We start from the raw sequence: 16,781 nt of genomic DNA on the forward strand, positions 1-16,781 counted from the left end.
CGCCCGCCTTTTTAAGCGACGTGATGACATCACGGGCGTCGCGCATACGCAAAGACGGCGGCGGCGTGACCACGCCCAGGCCTCCGCTGAGACCTAGATGGCAAGGTAACCGGCCTGCCGGGCCCGTAACAGACTGCGCCTTCCGGGAACACCTGAGCGCCCCTAGGTGAGCTCAGTCCGAAAGCGTTAGGGCCCGCGGGCGAGTGATCTGTGGGGCTGCAGGGCGGAAGCCCGCGGCGCTGGCGGGGAGGAGGTTACAGGGGGGGAAGGGGAGTGATGAGGAAAGTTCCAGAGTCCTTTGGGTGTAAGCGGGGGGGGTTGGGCGGTCAGAAGGCTGGGGATTCCTGGACGGAGCTGATCTTGGGTTCAAAAAGCGAATTTGCCTTGGGGCTTGTCTGAAGTGCCGATTGCATTGCGGACAGAACAGCAAAGAAGTTACTGCAGACTAACTTTTCGTAGTTTTCTTGACGCTGCATTCGAGCATGGGAGGAAGGCAGCTGGGGTTGGCCTGCAGTGATCTCAGCTGGAAAGAGCTCTAAACTACCTGTAGCTGCACGCGCAGAAGCCAGCCGGCCAGCGATTGCTGTCCACGGTGCTGAGGAAAGACAGAGGTGACTTGGGGAGGAAATCGGATGACGGGACGCTGTCTCCATTTCCTTTGGCTGGGGTCTGCGTCCTCCACTCAGCATGTGTGTGCTGAAGGAGGGACTCGGCTTTCTACCAGCGCTGGACATGCAGACCCTTAGCAAGCAAGCAATGTTTAATTTCATAAAATCTAGGATAGCCAGTATGTTGCAGTCCCAGAAGGAACTTCACTCCTGTCTTTTTCTCCTTTAGGGCAGGCATCTTCAGCTTTTGCATCCAACCAGTTGCCTTCAGACTCAGTTTTCAGAGAAGTTCACTAGACCCCTGTATTGGCCCAGGCTCTTCAAACCAAGGTGAGCTTGCCTATCGTGCCAAGTGCACCATGAAACGGATTTTCTAAAACTCCAAGAGAGACTGGGGCAGCCAAGGCAAGGTGAAGGGTCCCAATTGTGTTTTCCTGCACAAGTACTTATGAAAAATACTTTCCTGTTTGGAAAAGAGATGCAGAACTGGGCAGTCTTCCAATAAAGGAAAGGCCATGAGTTTCCAGTTGGTTTTTATATTTGTTTGCCTTTCTATGTCTGTGTACGTGCATGCACGCTCGCACATGCATGTGGAATGGTGTTCCTGTGTTGAATTTTACAGAGTAGAATTTTTTTCTTTCTGTTGATTCAATATAATGTTTACTAGCCTTAATACCAGCTGCTTATTTATTTTGATTTCTGAATAAAGTTAGCATGTGCGAAAAGAGGAGAAATGTGTAATATGTTGCATTTACCTGATTCATGGCATTCCTAGATGCCCACAACATATGAAAAACTATGCATAGTGAATAAAAATATTTTAAGTACCTTCTTTTATTTTATACATTGTTGCAACTCAGTGGGTTGAGGTACTAAAATAATCACATGTTGCAAAGCTGAGAACATGTGGTAGACTTAACTTTTAAGTATTTTTTTTTATTTAGCAGAAAGCTTATAAGGCAGCTTTGATTAAAGATGACTTCCTTGATCACTCAAGAAATTCAACTTTCTAAAAGACATGAAGAAATGTAAGTTTTTTAAAAAAGGCTAATCTAAATATATTTAATGGAACTGACTTTATTAGTAAAACTGTATACACTGGAAGACTTGAAAATCTGAAAGTCTATCATTTTAGTTTTCTGACATGAGAGATTTTGGTGTTAGGAATGTCATTGTCTCCTATGAATAAGGTTGAAAGTTTACATTCTATTATCTTTCTACTTGTGGTCATGAGTAGCTCCATAAATTCACCGTTTCTCTCAACCTTTCCTAGGTTCCAACTTCTCTTAGCCTCTTCAAGGCAAGCTTCAACCAGCCACAGATCCTGCACTTGATTTAATGCTATTTATGTTGTCATTGTGAAATTCCTAATGATTTTTAAGTAAGGAGCCTCACATTTTCATTTTCCCCAGGCCCCGCAAATGATATAGTCAACCCTCCACTTCTATTTGGTATTAACCCTCTCAGTTCTGTCTGTAGGCTCTCATGTTTTCCTTTTCTTTAATTACCAGGCCTTTTTTCTTGGCATATTCAGATACTTATCTTACAAAAATGACTGTTCAAAGACCTGGGTTTGTAGTTCTACCATCAAGAATAGCCCTACGAAAAGTAATATTTGAGGATCCCTGTAACTATCTGGGAAATGGTGAGACTTCTGTAAACCACTTTTGTTTTTTTTATCATGTGACATTTTCCTAGTAATCATTTAAGAGGATCAAAAACATGTAAAATGAGCATTTGACCAGTGAGACACTTCTAAGTATAATATATGTAACTAATTAGTTTGATAATTTACTTACAACTTTTTATATCTGTCTTTACTTACTGTTATACCTTGTTGTGAATTTGAGTACATACACACAGCCTTTCATTCATATATGGAGCCATCATCTTTCTCTTGGAAAAAGAGAAAAAAAAATATTTTTATTGCTTCTTCCAACATATGGAAGTTTAGCACAATTCTAAATGTGTAACATGAGATTCAGGGGTATTGAAGTGTTAAGCAGAAGGTTTCGTATAGCAAGTTATATCAATGTATGTGTCTGGGGAGGTATATATAAGTATGTGTACAAAGGGATATGTATTACAGTTTGCATTTTCACCAAAAATTAAAACATATTTTCAACACTCTAAAATAATTTCAAAAGACCAGAGAGGCTAAAAAACAGAAGTATGTACTTATGGTATATATGTTAATGAAAGTAAAAATAATTTTACCCAGATTGAAGACTTATTGAGCTACCTAAGTTTTTGACAGAGTAAATGGCCTTCAAAAAAGGCTGAACCTGAAGTGAGTTGCAATTAAAAAATGAATTTTTTATATTGGTTAAACAATAAAATGTTTGCTTCTTAAAAACTTAATATAATCTTCATTTTTTTTCTAGAGTATCACAAAGACTAATGTTACTTCAACAAAGGGAGAAGAAATTTGGAGAGCAAAACAAGGAAAAGATACAAGCAGCTGAGTCAGCTTTTGAAAGGAACCTCTGTCTCTTAAAGGTAAGTTTCCAAGACTTCAGTATAGACATCTTTATCCACCTTTCCAAAGAGGTTTTTGTTGAACTTCATAATTTTGATTATATAAATTTTTGTTGAGTGGTAAAATAATTTATAAGCAAGAGTTTATAAATCCTACATATAAACTCAGTTGCTTAAGTACCCTACAGAGTCTTGTTTCTTTTTCAATAAAAATTGAAGTTTGCTTAGTTTTAAATCAACCACAAGATCACTAGCAATGGAATTTTAAGGTAACCTTTGTGCAAAAAGAAATACAAAACATAGCTTTCCATCTTTCATCTTTTGTTTATAGTGTGATCCTAAAACACCATGAAGTACCTATAATGTATTTAGATCCAACTCAACACTATTTAACAACATAGGGACAAGAACAATTTAAATTTTGCCCTACTGGGACCCCAGTTAACACATACAATTCGTACGTAAGATAACAGATTTCCAAGGTCTCTTTGGATGGTGATGGAGGAGGTGGTCAAAGTGTATGATTTTGCAGGGCCTCACCATTTGGTCAATGTGCCCATTTGTAGTAAAATCATATGTGCAACATTTTTGGCTGCTTGCTATACTTTGCTTCCAGAATTGCATGGCTTCATCCATAATTAAAACCCTAAAGTTTGCTTCCATTGAAGCTTCCAAGAGATCCTATGACTAAAACATTTGGTAGTAAGGCTATATTATTTAAGTTATAAAGAAGTGTTTTCAGTTTTTTATTGTTAAATATTTTCATCGATAGGCATGATATAGTTATCTTCTGTCCTCACTAGAGGATAAAGGAAGAGGAAAATTCAGTTATCTTCTCAGCTTCTGGCAGTTTGATCCACAGTAATTTAAGTCACAGCCATAGTGCTACCAAAGCATTCTATATTGCCATATGTCTTACTTGCCCAATGGTGTTTGCAATATTTATTTTAAAATGGAAATATATAGGATAATTTGGAATTTGCTGTGAAAAGTCAGAAAAATTAAATGAGAAGACTTGGTTGCTACTTACCTGCAGCAAGTGATAGGACATTGGGTTGTCAAAAAGCTTCATTTTAATAAGCAAGTATTTGATGAATGCCCAGAGTTCCTACTGTTGAGCTAGTTCTGGGCAGAAAGTGGAGATGACAAAATAAGTATAAACCAGAGTTCTTAACCAAGGAGTTCATGGGATTAGTTTATGACATAAAGTTATCACAGGCAAAATATATGACCTTGTGATCAAACATTAAATTATGTAGAATACTCAGAACACCAGGAGTAAATGTCAAAAAATCTTTGATAGCTAGAATGTTCAAGAGGACTCAGAAAAGAAGTTAAGCTTGAGCTGTGGCTGCTTAAGCAGAAGGTGAGGCATTTCAATGGATTCTTACAGAAAAGCCAAGACTGGAAAAATCAGTGGTCCTATTAAGGGTCATGAAACCCTGAGCAAACGAGCTGGGGAAGTCAGAGGAAACAAGTCACAGGACCAAATAAAGAGAGAGACTTGATATGTAGAGATATTATGGTACGGAAAGTGTCTGAGCATGAGCAAACAAAAATAGAGGCTTATATAAGAAACAGATGAGTAGGTACTGAAGAGAAACTAATTTGCTATTTAGATGCAAGGTGATTTCAAGAATAAAGAGACTGGAGTCAAGGAGGGTAGCTAAGAAATCACTGTCCTATCTAGAAGGAAGATGTTGAATCTTGTCTCATAGTCATGAGAACCCACTTTGCTATGTTTATTCCCTGGTTATCAAAGTAATATAGTCTCACTATTTAAAAAAAAACTTGAAAGAGCCAAGATAATGAAATAACACACCTCCCATATCATCTCATCCATCTAGAAGTGAATATTCCTTTATATATTTCTTTTCAGTTCTTTAATAGACATTTATTGAGCACCTATTACACCCTAGACACAGTGCTTACTCTTAGAGAAGTGGTCTCTTTCCTGTCTTTTCTTTTTAAACATTGTTTGAATAATTGCACATGGAATTTTGTTATCCCGCCTTGCTACATAGTTTAAACTTTGACAAAAATTTGAGTGGCTCTACCATGAGAGTTATTGTGAAAGTAAAATAAACAGAATTTTGAGTTGGGAGGGATTTTAAAAAAACAGATTAGATTGGATTCTCATGAAAAAAAAAATTTTTTAACATAATATTTTTCAAAGCTGTAAAATATACAAAAGTAAACCTGTTTGGCTTAAAGTTCCACCCATTCAGTTTCCTTCCCTCCCCGGCTGTGGCTCTAGGGAACTGTGAAAACCTTTGTTCAGAGCTAATCCATTAATTTAGAAATGAGGAACCATAAGATTACTGCTTCTAATACTTCATGTCAAGAATAAGTTTAAGTTACATAAGGATATGTATGTAAGCATAGAACACACTTAAAGGAGTCCATTAAAACTTGGAAGTATTCCTATAAAAATAGTAACAAAATAATGATGACCTCTATCACATTCTGTTAATTGACTTTATTTAGATGTTCTGATTATCCCCCAAAGTGGAATTAGCTTTAACATTTGGAAAAGAAGGCAAAACTAGCATTTTAAAATATATATTTAGAAAAATCAAATTTCTTTTAAGACAAGTATGTTATGAATTAAGGGAAATTAATCAATTAGAAAAATCACAATGGCAACCACATATAGAGCTAAGAAATATGAATTATATTCACATTAGCAATAAATAAACTATTTGGGGATGATCTTCAGAGGTATGCATGACTGATATAAAGACAGGTATTATACTTCATGTGGGATATTTAAGGGAGAACTTAAAATGGAGACTATTACTTTTCTAAAGTCTGTTGTCATAACAGTATTTTTAAATTTAATAACCCCCCCCAAAAGAATCTTGTATCAAACCAAATAAAGTGTCTCTAAATATATTTGGAAAAATAAAATAGTAAAAATATAAAAAATAGAATTTGTAAAAGAGGAGCAAAAAGCAAGAGATTGAGCTCATCAAAGATTCAATCATACTATTAAGTAATGGATATAATATAAACACTGAAGAAAATTCAGTGTCTGTTTACTCAATAAGTATCATAAAAGACAGTGGACTTGGAAAACAAGCAAGTTTTTCTTCTTAATATTAATAATGAATTTCAACTACCTTAAAAAATATAAACATAATTCGTACGGATATGGAAGACTAAGAATTTTGTTTCTACAAATACTTCCACGATATAAATTTCTCTTTCCCACCTTTCTCACCACAAAAATTTAGTTTTACCCTAACAGGAGGCATCGTGGTAATAAACATCATCTCCTGACAAACACGCCAGGGTGAGAAAGAGGAGGAAAGTGCTAGAGCAGATTAGAGATAAAGCGAGCTTCCACTGCAGAGGGGCCTGTAAGCCTCCGTGGGGCAGCTGGCCACTAGATGCAGCCTTAACCAAAGGGCATCTGGAATGACCAGTGACTCACAGGACCACATCCCTCTTCCTCTTTCCTCCTCACAGTAAGTTTAGTGAATTCTACTAATGAACCTCCATCTTGTACTTTGGTATCTTTATTTTTTTAATCCCAGAAATTGACCCTTTAGCATATTAAAAGATTGAAAACCAGACTTGACAGCTGGTTTCAGTCATCTATCAAAGGCGGGGGTGATATATTGCAGAGTTGGCAGGGAGGGGTGAGGGTAGGAAGAGAGGAGAAACATTTTTTGAGCTGATAGATTTCATCTTTTCTAATCAGAACATAGGCTGCTGAATCCTGCCTGGAACAAAGTTTACACCAAGGCATTCCCATTGGAAACTTGTTGAATTGTTATGAAAAATGTCAAGCCTCTTAGCAGAAGGAATAGAAGGATGTTATTTCCATGAGCTGATCACCTAGATTCACTGTCAAAACACAGTGAATCTCTTTTTATCTGTACTCCTTACCTCCACCCACAACCCCGCAGAATATTTTGAAGCTCAGATGTCACATTGTTTCATCTGTAACTGTTTCAGTATATTTAAAAGATAAGGACTATTTTAAGCAAAATCACAACATTATTTATCAATTTAAGAAATGAACGGTAATGCTGCCTTATCCAATCAGGACTCACATTCCCTGATTAATTTGAAAACTTTTTTATATTTGTTTAATAAGGATCCAAATCAAATTCAGCATTATCACTGATTGATAGATCTTAAATCTGTAAAGCTCTCCCTGCCTATTTTGTTTTTTCCTCCCCCTGTATTTGTTGAAGGAATCGGGTCATTTGTTCTGTAGAGTTTCCCAGCCTGGATATTACTTATTACATCTCTGAGGTATCACTTAGGATTTTCCTCTGTTCTGCATAATTCCTATAAATTGGCAGATCTAGAGTTGCGCTGTCCAATGTCAATATAATGTGAGCCACATATGTAATTTAAAATTTAATAGTAAACACTTAATAAGGCAGGAAGAAACAGATTAAATCAATTTTAACATTTTACTCAAAAAAGCATTCAAATTATTTCAAATGTAATTGCTATAAAGAATTAGGAAATATTTTGTATTCTTTTTTCTCAAGTCTTCAAAATTTAAGTGTATATTCTACTTACAGCACATCTTAATTTGAACCTAACATATTTCAAGTGCCTACCAGCCATGAAGCTAAAGGATATTGCATTAAGAATTCAGATTTAAGACCTGATGAGATTCAGGGTCAGAGTTTTGGGGGAAAACACTTCTTAGTTTTCTCTCGTCTTGGAATATTAGCTGTCACTGATGATCTTTGCCTGGATATATTCATTAGGAGATGCAAATAGTGATAATCAAATTATTTTATTTCTTCTTACTCAACTTTCCCTCATCAATTATTTGGTTACACTGAAATACATTTCATACATGAAAAACCATGTTTCATGCTTGATTCCTTCTCTTCTTGTTTTCAAAACAGATTGTTCATTTGGAGGATACATGAGGACTATTAAGTGTTGCTGAGTGTTTTTTTAAATTTATCTGGCATTTTAAATGTTTAGTCCATTCTACTTTTTATCTTATTTATGCTCAAATTGTCCTCTTTAAGTCAGCTTTTGAATGCCTCTGATGTTCTTAACAATCTTTGATAGTTTCCTTTCTGTGTGGTATGATGAAATCTTCCAGGCTCATCAAGTGCATTTGCTCACCAGTCTTAGAATTGATCATTGCTCCAAGGCAGCCTAGATGCTTTTGGTGGGAGCTGTTGAGAGCCTTCAATTTAGGCACTAGTGGTGTTTAATGTAACTTTTTTTTTAAAAGATAAAATCCATCAAGAGATCCCATTAGTAAGTCTAGTGTAATTAAAATATTGCAGGATTTTTAACTTCGAAACATTGAATCTTTTACTTCTAACTTTTTTCTCACACCAGAAATCTCAGTTCCCAAAGAATTTTCGAATACCAATGTAATGTCACTACTTATTTCATCCTGTGTTACAGACACCACTAACACCAATAATACCATTACAAAGGATGGTTTTCAGTAAGATACTTTCACACTGATTTCTGTCCTTACCACTAGGAATGCTCAAAGTACTGTTTTACAACCACTTGGTGTACCTCTTCATGCAGTTATACCAACTAATTAGCAGTTAGATTTGTTTCATTTAGCTTTCAATTTTTAGAGATTTTTTAATTTGTTTTATAACTAAAATTTTAAATGGCCTTGTGGTATATCTTTAAAGCAAGATAATAAGGTATAATCAGGTGTCTAGTCTCTCCTTCTTTTCTCCTCCTACCCTTTTGAATACTTTTTGTAAGTTTTCTTGTTTATATTCAGAAAATATTAACCTAAGAGTGACCTTAGTCATTTATTCACTTAGTGAAGATTTAAGTGCCTGGCACATGCCCTGCATTTATTATTAGATTTGTGGGTGTGACTCACAGAAGGTTCTTATATGGAAGTATTAGAATATAACTGCTATAGAAGGCTGGGGTCATGTCAAGGAATTCATACCTGTAGTGTAGCTACTGATTATTATTTTTTAATCTAGAGAAAAGCATTTTGTAGTTTTTTTTATTTTAAAGAAAAACTAAGCAATTCTGTGTTAGGTGTGAATTAAAGTAAAATAAGAACTAGTCCAGCCTGAGTCACAGAATGTACTTGGTAAGGATTATTGAATGAACAAGTGAAAGAATAAGGCCACGTTATTGGGCATGACATGGGACAGGCTAGGAGGAGGCAGCCTGAGAAAACCATCTATGGAGCATTAGATATTTTTTCAGACAGGGAATAAAAAGAGGTGAAGGTAAAGGATACACCCCGGGTCTCTAGGAGAACAGAATTTCTTACTATTTTTCACTCACCACCTTCAGTGGGAACATTAGCTTAGTTCTATAAAGAAATAAGGACTAAAAGAAAAATAAGGATTACAAGTTCGCCACCACCACTCCACCCCCACCCTATGCCACCCGCCCCCAAGCAATAGCTGAAGCTAGATGAGAGATAATCTTGGAGGAAGAAAAAGTAAAAGGACTAGGACAGATTAGGACAGATGTCATAAATCTTACAAAAACCCACACTCAGGATTAAGGAGGGGAAAAGGAGCCAAATAAGGAGAAAGAAAAGCAGGAGTCAGGGAGATAAGCAAAACATCTAAGAAACTGGAAATATCACTTAAGGAAGAAGTTCTGTGGCGGGGTGATAATCCCTTGTTGAAACGCTGCTGAGATGACAGTCAAGTTACTAACCGTAGACCTGCTTCACCAGGCCATGTACCCCTACTTGTGCCTGCTCTTTCATTTGAAAATCTGCCCTTCTTTAAGGGATTCAGTATCTTCATTCTCTGGTCTTTAAGAAAAAATGTCCACATGCTACTAACGATAAAATGTCCACATCCTGCTAACGATAACTTTGTAAAGTGTTCTTAGAGTAATGGAATAATTGGGCCTGTGATTTTCGTTATTTGTTTGATTCTAAAAGAATAATTTCTCCAGGACCTTGTAAAATCTCAATGTACTCACAGAAGAGTGAGCCTCTCTATCAGCACTGAAAGCTCTGTAGCATGTGTCCGAATTGTCCATTTCTGGTACCGGTCAGACATGCAAATAGATGGGTTTTTTATCCCTAAATTGATGTTTTTCCCCTTCAAATCACCTTCCCCTAGACAGCAGGTGCATGAATGGTTGTGCAACTTTGGGGAGTCCCTTTAGGGAATTTCCTGTTTTTCCCTTTTACATTTCACACCCATTCCTTGCTCCCGCCGCTACCATCTGCTATATCTTTTCTCCTGTTCAGCACTGGCTTCTTCACACCCCACTCCCACGCCCTTTTCCATCTCTCTCCGTCTGTCCAACAGCCCTGTACTTAGATTGCTCCAGTGCTTGTGCCTGGATCAGAGAACTTTCTCTTTTCTATCAACTCACTAAGCTCGAAGGAGAGACAAAATTTGCACGGCCTTCCACCAAGGCCTCTTTAAACTTGGCAAATGTAAAGCCAAGGCAGGACAATACAGGTGCTGATCTGGGGGGCATTTCTTCAGTGGGGTGCTACTGTTTCAATGACTTACAGAATTCTACTTTTCTGGGCATCTACTTTATACATGTATTAAGGTAAAATCTTTACCAGGGTATAAGTTTCATGGCTATGTTTCTGTAACTGTAAGAGAAAATATACACATCTATAAGTTAGTAAACTACAAATGAAAGCACAGTGCTGGAATGCCATCAACTGAACGATACGCTACTTAGCCATAAAGTTGTCACTGAAATTAATTTAGAAATCCAGTACTAAAAATCTAGATAGTACAGTGAAAAGGTTTTTGTCACAAAATACTGAGGTACCTCACTGAGCTCCTCTAAATGTATGGAGTTTTGTGTAAACATAAAATAGTAAAATGGAATATTGAACAAATGTAATGTGTGCCATTAATAGACTATTTGCATGATCGGAGAGACTAAAACTCTAAGGTTAGCACAGCATGAGTCTGAGTAGCTGCTTTTAAAATCGAATATTTGACTCTTATCCATCCAACTGTTTTTAGATGATTTTAGTAGTCCTCTGAGCAGTTTTAGAGGAAGTTCTTTGCAAGAATTATTGGCATTTACTAGCAATTTAAAATGAAAAGGCAGAACTTAGAAGTACCACCCTCCCACACCTTGTAGTTTAAAATGAGAAACCCTGCAGTACTTGAAATCGGTTAATTAAGCAATGATTGATATTCCTACCCCAGTGCCCCACCATCATTTCAAACTACACATCCAGAGAAGTGTTGAGGCGAGAGATTTGGAGTATAGTTATTGCTGTTACAGTGATCATTTATGCATGCTATATAAAAACACTGGTTTATTTAATGCTGATATTTGTTAACAGGATATAGAAACAGCAGAAAAGTCTCTCCAGACCAGGATTCACCCTCTTCTACCACCTGAGGTTATTTCTCTTGAGGTGAGAATCTTAAGGAACAAACGTAAAAGAGACTATTTTTTAGTAGGGTATTGTAAATTAACAAATGATTATATGTATTTCCAGATTTAGTCAATAAAAAAACAAGATCTGATTGATCTTTATATATCCATAGTACCATGTTTTATAAGTAATAGGTAATTGATAAAATTCATTTTTTAAAAAGTTATCAAGTAATTTTATGAAGATCCTGGGTCTTTTGTAAGTCATTTAAAGACAATCCTGTTAAACAATACGCAGTGAATTTTAGGATGACAGCATGCTTAACCAAAGTATTTTTCTCTTGGCTGATAGAAGTAGCAATTAAGTCCCTTCACCAAAAATTCAACCAGTGCTATTTAAATGCCTACTGTCCTGTGGCATAGTGTGGTTTTTGTCGGCTTTATTTTGATCAGTTCAAGAACAGACTGGGGAAATGCTAATAAAAATTAACCATATTTGATACAGGAATGCATCTGTGATGAAAGGGACTTTACTACAGACATAATAGTTTGATTATGTCCTTTTCCAAAGGCAGTTTTTCTGGCTGCTCATTTAAGAATCTGAATAGACTCAGAATTGAGGGTGAGATTTGTCCCTCATTTTCTGTGTCATCTAAAGTAGATGACACAGAAAGGCGGTGTACACGTATAGAAAAAAAACTCTAGTACAAACTAGTGCCTTGGATATATCTTTTTCTTTGTTGAATTCTCCAATGCCCTACCCTGGCCCAAGCAGGGCCCACACAATAGGGGTTAATCCAGCTGTGAATGGTGGAGAAACTCCCAACCACGGGCCTCAGTTGGCATTTTTCCTCGCTAGTCTTGCACAGCAGGATGACCCTTATTTTAAGTATGGCAGGCTATTTCTCAAAGCACATGCACAATTGTATAGAGAAGTAGAATTCCTCACCATTTCCAACTTACAAGACCCATCAATCTTTTTAATGCCCAGAGTGAATAATTTTGTGTTCCTAATGCTACCTACCTGTTTGGCTGAATTCCCCAAAATAAGATTGATGGTGTTGATCAATGTAAAATGTCTTCCTATGACATGGTGCTTTGCTGGTTTAGTTTTCTTAGGCCTCCTTAGGGCAGTCACCCAAGAAACCATCAAAGCTCATAGACACAATGCAGCTATTGCATGAACTTCTAAAGCTTACAGGTTGCTAGAGTCAGGCCATATACAGCATCTCTATTTTCAATTTACTGAATTAAAATTAGATGATCTATTACTGCCTCATGCTACATGAAAAATCTGGGACGAGATTATAATTTTTCATATCAAGTGATTACCTAAAAGATAAAGTGGATGCATGTTTTTATGTTTTTTTTTTTTCCATATAATTTAAGGTGTCATTCACCTAAGTCTTATACCGTAGCATATTATTCACATTTCATTTGCTGATCTTACCCCAGGTTAAACTTTCTTAAAGTTAATTCTAAAGCAGTTTTTCATGTTTAGTCATTTCATTGACATAATTTCAGTATGGGTAATCATTTGGTATGGGATTTGGAACAATCAACAAGAACATTTAATAACCGTGTAGCCATAAATTATACTACTGGTAATAATCACAAGGTTCGCCACAAGAGGGCGTGTAAAATCACAATAAAATTCTAAAACCTGTAATTCTGCCAGGGTCTGGTTTTACTGAGAAATTTGAAAATTAACACTAGTAAGTAGCCAGATTTTTTTCTAAAATTAACATAAAATATTCTGTAGAGGAAGTGCATTCTACGTATATGTGTGTGTGTGTGTATACATGCACAAACACACTTAAGTGAATAAACATTTAGACTATTATGAAGAGCCAAGTTCAATTGCTTGATATGCTTTTTTACTTTTGGATGTTGTTTTTTTTTCCAGACTCTTTACTGGGCATCAGTAGAAGAATATATTCCCAAATGGGAACAGTTTCTTTTAGGAAGAACACCATATCCTATTGGTGCAGAAAATCAAAATGAAGCAGGAAATACTATTCAAAATAAAGCACAGCAATAACTCCTCATGCTATTTCAAAAAACGTGTTTAAGTAAATCTGTACTTTAAGGACTATGCAGGTCACTTCAGAAATTTTAGAAACTGAGTATGTTCCTACTGTCTCATGACCTCACCATGACAATGAAGATAATGAAAAGCTACTGGGATGTCTCAAGTTTCGCCTAAAGACTTACTACTATTTCCAGGTCATGAATCTGCTTTCTGCAAAACCCATGGAAGTGTCAGAAACTAATATGGAAAGGTGGATGGCTTCTTAAATAAATTAGGAAAATGAGTGCTGTGTGCGTTGTTTTTTTAAAAAATCAATTGCTGTCATTCTCATCTAAACAGACTACTAGTTCTGAGTTGTTTTCTAGAATCTCATATTTTTATCTCATATTTAGATAAAGCTCATGATCAGAGTGGTTGCTCGCTGTTATACTGTCTTTTAAAAACTGGTTTAGCATAATGATATTTATCAGGAAATATGTTCATAGGAATTTGTCTCTCATAGATAATCAAATCTCTACAAGTTCAGGAAGAAAAAGCTAAACTTTAATGCATTTGATAAATAGCAAGTTTGGGGAGGGCTCAGACTTGGTTCTGAGAAAGGATATCGATTAGAGCCGGGAGTGGTTACTGCACACTGACTTGGTTATTTAGGGACTGCCAACCCTTTGAATACAAATAATTCTTCTCCCTTCTTTAAACTTCCCTCTCCCTTCTGTTTTCATTGTTTCTGAAACCACTGTCACTCAGAAAGCTTTAGGTCCCAACCCTAAATGCTTTGAGATTCCTCACTTCACCATTGCTTGAGCACACAAAAATAATTACAATTTTTATAATTACAGAGGTAGTTCCTGCTAGTAAGAGGAGTCTACACTACACTACACGTTAAGATTTTACATTACCAAATGGTTTGTGTTTTTAAATGAAGACAATAGTACATGCTAAAAATAAACAAACAAAAAAAACCCACTGAAACACACATTATGCTGAGAAGTTCCTGTAAACTACCATCTTGGAAAAATCCAATTGAGTGGGTGTTGGTGTGGATAACAATAACGTTGTTTTCATAATATGCGCTGGCAGATTAGCACACTTCTCTACAGTGTTAACAGTTGTAATTAAGGAATAAACAGCACAGAGTGTCAGTCCGATGACAATTTCATCTATAGTGTCACAATACAAAATGTCACAAAATATTAGAACTGTTATGTAACTATATAAAGTACTGGCTGAAGAGCTGAACGCCTTTGAAAAGAGGAAGACAGAAAGGAAGAAAAAAGGAAACTGGCATGGACACCAGAACAATTTTATACCTTCTCAAGAATGTTCTGTCACAAAAATAAATTGATAATTTTTTCCCTGTTACATTACAGTTTGGTTCCTAGCCATCCAGTTGATTTAACAGGAGAATGCAGGGCTTTTTAGCAGCTTTGAATTGGTAAACAGATTTAGATGAAGTAGAAAGGAACATGAGGAAGGTTTTTTTTTTTTAACATCCAATCTTTCCCAGCATATGCACATAAGAAGGTGAATGAAGCAATGTGAAACTTATTTCTCTTTAGTCAAGTGAAAAAAAGGCTAAACATTTGTTGAGATGGTAAAATATTGTGTCAAGCAAGTAGGCACATTCCAAAATTAAACAGTGGTTGATACGTTAAAGTCCTCAAATATTTGAGTGTACATTTCTTTGGAGTTCTGTAAATTAAATCAGTAGGTTAGATTAAAATACAAAATGAAGAGCAATTTAACCAGCTCAGAAAAGGTTCAGATTTTTTCCTCCTGAATTGACTGACTTGCTAAGTAGTTTTAAAAGGAGGGGCGGTAAATTTCTGGGTTGATGTAGGGCCCAAGGGAAGTTATTTCCAGACTTTAGCTATAGTATTTCCCCCATTTCTAGCTCACACATCAAAAACTCCCAGAAATGGCTTTATTCCTGGCCCACATAAAATTCCTTCTGCCCTCACCTCCTCATAGAGGAAAACAGATTGCACCACATGGTGTATGTTGTTGTTTTTTTTTTTTTTATTCCCATAGGGACCTAGACACCCTATTAAAGGGCTTTATATTCCTCATGGCAAATTATCTTTACATAGGAATTTCTAAATATTGCTTTCTATAAGGAAGGGAGAAATACTGTATCTAATGTGTTGTGTTTTGTTTTTGCTTTTGTTTTTGTTTTTGTTTTTTACACACAATTAGTAGGAAGTCAAATAAGGAAATGAAAATGTCATCTACTCATACCTTTCCCCTCCAACTCAGAGCCCTTACCACAAGCCACACTGTATCTATTGTTCATGAAAGTTATGAATTTATAACTTATTAGAAAAATGGAGTTTTCCAAATAAAAGTGGTTATAAGAATTTGTTTTCACATCCTTTCGTGGGCTATTGCAAAAGCATGAATATTCATAACTCATTTTCTGCTGAAACACATCCAGTACATGACATTATTAAAAAATGAAATGCCAAAGATCAGAAGAAGGAGTTTTTCTTCAGTTTCAAAATATAAATCTTATTAAGTACTAAGGGGAAAGCCTAATATGCTGGAAGCCAGACAGCTGGTCTTTCCTATGTGTAGGGAGCAGCGTGAATGAAGTCAAAGGGACAATTTTTCTCTATGCACAAGGTATTTTCACTTGTCAGCTTAAGACTTAGATGAAATCACCTTTAATCTTCTTTATATTTTTGTCTTCTCTGCCCTCATCCCCCCTTACATAAAAAAATAGTAAGATGGATATGTGGGCACATTTATTTTTCAAATCAATCAACTTACTTTGTAGGTGATTTTGCACCTTCTGATATAATTGGATAGAGAGGCTGAAGTGGGTTTATGAGAAAGCAGGGTTTGCAATCCCCGGGTTTAGATAAAAAATAAAAACTTTAAATCTACCAAAAGGTGGGTTTTAGTGTATAAATGTTAATGCACAAGATCATGAATTTGGTTTAATCTACAAAATATATTCCTGTCCTTCTTGTGTCTATTCATTTATCTTTTTACTCTAAGCCAATTCACATCTTTCACTTTATTTTTAAAAAGACACTATTTTATTTGAGATAAAATGATGTAAAAATAAAAGTTTCAAATATCCCTAAGGAATTTTGTCCCCTTTTAAAGAAATACCCAAACATAATAGCTGTGTGGCTTAACACACTCTTCAACTTCAATAGTCTATGTTGACCTCTTCCACTTTAATTAGGATAGTAAGATTATCTTTTTTTTTTAAGATGTTGACCAAAATCTCTTCAGAAAGGGTAATAAGCAGGTGGTAAGTTCAAACAGAATGAATGTGTAGAAAATATGGGGAAAGGTAGAGAAGTTACTTTGAGAAAGCTTCAAGTTGGAACAAGAATTTGTGTGTA

General features: G+C 36.0%; 1 protein-coding gene across 3 annotated transcripts; it reads left to right on the forward strand.

The window, feature by feature from the left end:
* The first annotated feature begins 67 nt into the window (after positions 1-67).
* CEP15 (centrosomal protein 15) lies at positions 68-13,705 on the forward strand. Of its 3 annotated transcripts, none has more exons than XM_037492081.2 (6): positions 68-166; positions 838-938; positions 1,553-1,636; positions 2,993-3,107; positions 11,359-11,433; positions 13,300-13,705. In XM_037492081.2, the coding sequence occupies exons 3-6, from the start codon at positions 1,584-1,586 to the stop codon at positions 13,432-13,434; spliced, it is 378 nt and encodes a 125-aa protein (XP_037347978.1). In that variant the 5' UTR covers positions 68-166; positions 838-938; positions 1,553-1,583; the 3' UTR covers positions 13,435-13,705. The 3 variants fall into 3 exon arrangements, with proteins under 3 accessions (XP_037347978.1, XP_037347988.1, XP_037347996.1); XM_037492091.2 differs by having other exon boundaries at positions 1,556-1,636; XM_037492099.2 differs by having other exon boundaries at positions 79-105.
* Positions 13,706-16,781: the final 3,076 nt, after the last annotated feature.

This window comes from Talpa occidentalis, unplaced genomic scaffold (genome assembly GCF_014898055.3).
Source record: "Talpa occidentalis isolate TD23 unplaced genomic scaffold, MPIMG_talOcc4v2.1 talOcc4.10, whole genome shotgun sequence".
NCBI classification, from domain to species: Eukaryota; Metazoa; Chordata; class Mammalia; order Eulipotyphla; family Talpidae; genus Talpa; species Talpa occidentalis.

Excerpts from the sequence above, each read along its gene's own strand:
- CEP15 (XM_037492081.2), top strand. The coding sequence starts at position 1,584 with ATGACTTCCTTGATCACTCAAGAAATTCAACTTTCTAAAAGACATGAA. Across the intron at positions 1,637-2,992 it reads TCTAAAAGACATGAAGAAAT|AGTATCACAAAGACTAATGT; the intron begins GTAAGTTTTTTA and ends TTTTTTTTCTAG. Across the intron at positions 11,434-13,299 it reads CTGAGGTTATTTCTCTTGAG|ACTCTTTACTGGGCATCAGT; the intron begins GTGAGAATCTTA and ends TTTTTTTTCCAG.